This window comes from Solanum stenotomum, chromosome 1 (assembly GCF_019186545.1).
Source record: "Solanum stenotomum isolate F172 chromosome 1, ASM1918654v1, whole genome shotgun sequence".
NCBI classification, from domain to species: Eukaryota; Viridiplantae; Streptophyta; class Magnoliopsida; order Solanales; family Solanaceae; genus Solanum; species Solanum stenotomum.
Genome location: NC_064282.1, coordinates 88674641 through 88680335, shown reverse-complemented (window position 1 = coordinate 88680335; position 5695 = coordinate 88674641). Strand labels below are relative to the sequence as shown.

At 36.0% G+C, this 5695-nt stretch overlaps 1 protein-coding gene across 1 annotated transcript; it reads right to left on the bottom strand.

Annotated features, from left to right (window-relative positions):
• Window positions 1–256: 256 nt before the first annotated feature.
• On the bottom strand, window positions 257–5408 carry LOC125852404 (probable methyltransferase PMT5). The gene is made up of 8 exons (XM_049532143.1): window positions 4385–5408; window positions 4131–4266; window positions 3738–3978; window positions 2877–3099; window positions 2388–2539; window positions 1971–2274; window positions 931–1063; window positions 257–737 (listed from the first exon to the last, which is right to left on the bottom strand). Exons 1-8 carry the CDS (start codon window positions 4894–4896, stop codon window positions 588–590), a joined length of 1851 nt encoding a protein of 616 aa, XP_049388100.1. The 5' UTR covers window positions 4897–5408; the 3' UTR covers window positions 257–587.
• Window positions 5409–5695: the final 287 nt, after the last annotated feature.

The window sequence follows — 5695 nt, the reverse complement described above, 5'->3', positions numbered from 1 at the left end:
CTTATTTGCATTGATTTCTATGCACCGTTTTTCAGAGTAAAATGACTAAAATAGCCTTGCTCGATCTTGGCTTGGCTCTTCTAATAAAAACCTAGATAATGAAATAGCAAATCCATAACAAGAAAATGGACAGCTAACTTATAAAGAATATTGGAAGCACTATGTTTATGGTTGGTTCTCTTACATGTTGTGGCTAAAAGTTAAAACCTTGGCTCTCAATAATGGTGGTTCTTGAGTACAAACATAACTAGATTACAAAATTAACAAATAAAATGTTAGAAAATACAAGAAAAAGAGATGAATGAATTGCTATATAAACTTTTGAAGGGAAAAGAATATATGTCCTTTATGGTGCTGTCACTACTTTCTGCAGCAGATCTTTTCTCTAATCTCTGCAGGCTGCCATATGATCTATTTGCAAGGATACCGCGATTCACACCTCTTTAGGCAGCTCGTAAGATCAAACAAATTCCACATATCACAAAGGAAACTTCCTTCTTTCATGATTCAACATGTCGCGGTTATCCTCCTTCCTAGTGGAATTTAGGAAAGTCACCAATGTTAAGAAGTGTTCAGTTCCAGAAAAGTCACTTTCTCGTGAATGGTTTTTGGCATACAAGTAGCCGTTGGTCACTTCCATTCTGGAGGTCAATCACCCTAGCTTCCCAACGGATTTGTGTGGCTAACATGCGTGCTTTCTCTATGGGACCCAATGTATCAGAAAGAACAATCCAACCCTATCAAGAATTCATATTCAAATGTCAAAACATGTACAAACAATAAGGAACCGTGGAAACGTGAGTAACACTCGAAGGTGTTGAGTCAATTAGAGCAGGAAAAATGAAGTGTAACTGAGATTAACAAGGTCAGCGTAAAAGAAAGAGTAAGCTGGAAGATTTTTACAGTGAACAGAATGAAAATACAGATTACCTCGGGTCTCAGAATACGATCCATCTCAAGAAGTAGTTCAAGCATACTGCAATCTTGTGAATCAATATGTGAAAGAAGCCCATTAGCATGGAGCATATCATATGTTCGTGGATATGTAGGAAACGGTTCACACCTGCCCAATTTCGAAAAACGCTACTATCAGTACATCACCAGAACCCTTATAGCATTTAACTTTAAAAGCACTAAGCTCGTGGTCCATCAATCAACTAAGCCTCATTTCCAAATTAGTAGATGTCGCGATAAATGAATCATCTATCCATTCAGCTCTATTCGAGCTTGTTTCATTTTAAATAATTTGTCTTCAGTATTGCTATACAAAAATAAGCTGCGAAGCTCATATTATGAAAGAAATACTAAGGGAAATGCAAGAAACAAGTATCGACAATCGTTATCCTGTTGAAGAGATAAAGTACAAACCTCAAATTTCTCTGCTTTTTCCTTTATCTTTAAGTTTATACTCACACATGCAATTTAAGTGATGTTTTATCTGAAGTAAAACATTTATGTTTTAGAAAAGATTGTAAATTTTAATTATTAATTTTGAAGCCCCTAAACTTTAGGGATGCCAATAGATTTTAAATCACACGAGTACCAGGATTGTAAGACGGTTTTACAACCCTTCTCACTGGGTTATAAAGATTGACATAACAAATATCTTCCTTTCATATCGTCTTGACCTCCCAGTTTAGTTACCAAATATTGTGCTTCAGAATTCCATCAATCATCAACTCAAAGGATGGAGATGGCAATCAAACTGAAAATAAAATAATTCATGCAACATGAACAAGAAGAAATTACGATATGTAAAAGAATGTGCTGTAAGTTTTTTCCACTATAATAATCTGCCTGAAAAGCTAATTGATAAGAATAATTATCAGAATATTTTACTATCAATTAAGAGAAGTAGAAGAGTATAAAATATCCATATTGCGTTGCTTTAGTTTGAATTATTATATATCTACAATATCCCAGTATAAATGTCTTTGCAAGTCTTGAAAATATAAACAATAATAGCTTACCAGTTATGCAGAATACCGGCAAAACCTCGATCAAGTATGAGAGGAAGCGTATTACGAGCCCCAAGAGGCACAACATTCATCACCCACACTGATTTACTTGCCTCCAACATAGCAGCATTTAAGCCCCCATAATGTGCATTCATGTCCATGACATTCCTCACCATATTGTATGGAGGCAATGGATCTTCTTCACCCGGCCTCTTTGGATGGTCAGAGAAAATCAAGGGCGACAACAAAGACCAATAATTTCTCAACGCTGATTTCCAGAATCCTGAATCCTCAAAGAAATCATCAGGATCGACTTCTGCCCAAGAGAAAAACACAGGCAAATGAGTGATTACTAAAAGAAAGTGTACAAATAGCTGAAAATTGGAGAATGAAGAAGTCACATAAACCATTTTAACCGAAAATACTTGCCATGAATTTCAATATCAGTTGAGTTCAGAGGACCAGATCTGTCGTGAATCGGAACCCACCGGTTACTGCTTGTCCCAGAAATACAGTGTGCAAGCGGTTGGTAGTACAGTTGCATGTCCTCTCCTTTACAAATGGGTATACTAAGCTGTGAGCTACATCAAAACACAAAAGCTCATTATAGGAGGTGGAGGACAGATAAAACTGCAGATACGTGAATCATTCAAAGCTATCAATGTGCATATCAAACACAATTAGAACAAGGTAGATTCCTAGAAAATTCATTTTCTGGATCTCCCTTTTGGAAAAGTCTACGTGTGGAAGTCATGCAGAAAAAGTTTCTTTCCTAAAGATCATCTATTACAATCAGGTATTCGTTTATTGTTGACATGTTAGTTTATAAATTTAGTTAATTGAAACAAAAAATTGCTTCAAGGAAGTTACAAACATAAATAAAAGGAGTACGTACATAACCTCCTCAATTGGCCTTACCTATAGCATTGAGAATTTACTGTCTTCTGCCAGATGAAAGTCTCTTCCTGCTGTCCCAAAAGAGACCAACAAAGCTTTTTAGTGAACTCTTCCAAAGGAGTAGACATGCTTCCCTTCTTCGCACTAGTAGAACTATCCTGCTGCTGCCGGGTTGTTGGTGAGGTTAAAATAAAATAACCTCCCGGCTTGAGCACACGGTCAATTTCAATTAAAAACAATCCATCTGTTTTTTTCAAATCATTGTTAGTTTTATGCTATTGAATTCACCATGTTCATGAATTAACAGAAGCTGAGATACAAATAGAATCTAGCCATATAGGCAACATCATCTAAGTTGTTACTCCTCCGGTTTCTATTTGTTTGTCTAGTTTCTATTTGGTATGGAGTTTAAGAAAGTAAAGAAGACTTTTGAACCTTGTGGTCTTGAACTAAAGACACGTAGAATGTACCAAAATGTCCTTTAATCTTATGGTTTTAAATATGTCACGTGGAAAGTTGGAATTAAAGAGTTGTTACAAAAAGGAAAAAGACATTCTTTTTGAAACGGACTAAACAGGAAAGTAAGACAAACAGATTGAAACGGAGGGAGTAATTGATATGTTTGAGGAAAAAAGGAGTTCAACAATAATATGAGGTTTTCTTTTAAGTAAAATAGAGAGGTCAAGAGGATGAACTATAGTGTATTAGAACGGGCGAAGTGATTGAACTTGATTGCAAATAACATGCAAACTAAAGTGAAATCACAGCTAGAGACATTGCATAGACCTAACGAAATAAACGATAGATCAATTAACCCATACAAAGATGATGAGTAAACAGCTGGCTAACCACAGCAACTCAAAAACATAGCAAAAGCAATACCTTTACTGTCCCAAATGATTCCACACTGAGCACAATGAACCATATCATAAGACAACGATGGAAATGGAAGCTGTTTCGAAATAAAGTTGCCTATGACTGCCGGAAGTCCTCTCTCAAGTGCAAACTGAACTTGGCTACCAGATGACTCATACTCTGCCACACAAAGAGCCATCAACTTCAGTGAAAGTAGGTGACCACCAAAGCTACCAAAACCGCAACCAATATCTAGTACAGTGCGCACCTGTTATTCAGACAAGAACAAAAATTCTTATTTTATTGAAGTGATAAAATGCTTAGACACCCTAGTTCGTGTTATTCTTAATAAACCAGCAAGGGAATGAAAAGTAGAACGCGATAATACATTTATGGAAAGAATAACCAAGATTTACTTACACCGGCTTGAAGAAATTCTGCATCACTTCCAAGCCCAATCATCTCAGCAATAAGGTGTGAGTGATCTTTGACACTATCAACCATCATTCCATCATCCGAGTGGAAAGCAATTTGGTTCTCTTCCAGTAACATTAATCTGGAAAAATAAAATTAGAAAAGGGCCTATTATAAATCAGGCAATAATAGTTTAATGCAGCATCACCGCTAACAAAAAGAAGAGAAAATGTTCATCAAGTTCATTCAATTGACCATACCTTTTTGTCATGCTTCCAGAAGAAAGGAACTGATCTTTGGTTAGCCTCACATTTCCACTCCATATGATATCCCTTCCTGCTGGCCAAGTCAGAGGAATCTTATAGTCCTTCGGAGGACGAACCAAACAATGTGGTTGTCCGCGTGATAACTCGCAGTGTCGATCAAACTCCTCCCCATCTTTCAAACCAGTTAGCGTATTTGCAGATACATTATAACAAGGTACATAGTTCTCTCTTTCTTTCCCACAAAAACCAATATCCTTTATCCAATTGGCTCCAACAGAAAGGCTATTTAGATCTAAATAATCGTTTCGCACTAGCTTCTTTAGCTTTCTATAACTTGTATAGACATCAGGGTTTGTAGAGGAGGCCACAGAGTCAAAGGTACTTGAATAAGATGATTCTAATAATGCTATTAGCCCAAATACACTAACCAGGCACAAGACTAACCAGCTTACTGACGGTCTACGCCTGAACAGTATTGATAGTTTAGTAAACAAAGGGCTTCTCATATCCAAGTTTCCACCTCAAACCCAAGTGTTGAGAAGATCAAAATAGGTGCTAGTTACTGTTACAAACTGAATCTCCAAAACAGCAAGTAACATCTCTCATATGTATCGCCCAGCATCCAAACAACTCCAATTAACATGAGTCAGACGACTATCAAATCTTCCTCGATACCAGAAAAAAAAAACCAATCCTTTGCAAAATAATCACAAAAATAGAAAAAGGACGAATACAGTTTGATCCCACAAGTGTCCAATTCAGATCAGTAGTCACTCCTTGAAATAGACTTAAAACATCACAAATAACCAGTTCAGAAAATGACAATTCTAAAACAAGTATCACAATTTACTTAAAAGAATCTAAATCCAGCAACTACTCCCTCAGAAAAACCTGCAACAGAAAAACACCAAATTATACCCAAGAATCAATCAGAAAACAACAACAACAACAATGCTTCAATTTTAAACTAGCCAAGGTAGACTAATCCTCCAAAAATGCTCTACTTTTGAAGGATCCGACACACACCCTTAAACACACTTTTGAAGAGTCGAAGCAACTTACATATACATCCACTAAATTAGATCCATTTCAATACAATACGACAAATGAAGTCCTCTAGAAATAAACTATTCCGTCATGTCAACCTCCAATAACACATAATATCAATACAAAATAACAAACACAAACAGCAAATGCCTCAAATTCCAAATTTAGCAAATTATTTTATTTTAACCCCTTTCATTTAAAGCTCAATAATCTATTTGTTTTCTAAAATAAAATAAAAAAATTATCCAGAAAAAAAAC

Excerpts from the sequence above, each read along its gene's own strand:
- LOC125852404 (XM_049532143.1), bottom strand. The coding sequence starts at position 4,896 with ATGAGAAGCCCTTTGTTTACTAAACTATCAATACTGTTCAGGCGTAGA. Across the intron at positions 3,100-3,737 it reads AATCATTTGGGACAGTAAAG|ATGGATTGTTTTTAATTGAA; the intron begins GTATTGCTTTTG and ends TGAAAAAAACAG. Across the intron at positions 738-930 it reads ATCGTATTCTGAGACCCGAG|GGTTGGATTGTTCTTTCTGA; the intron begins GTAATCTGTATT and ends AATTCTTGATAG.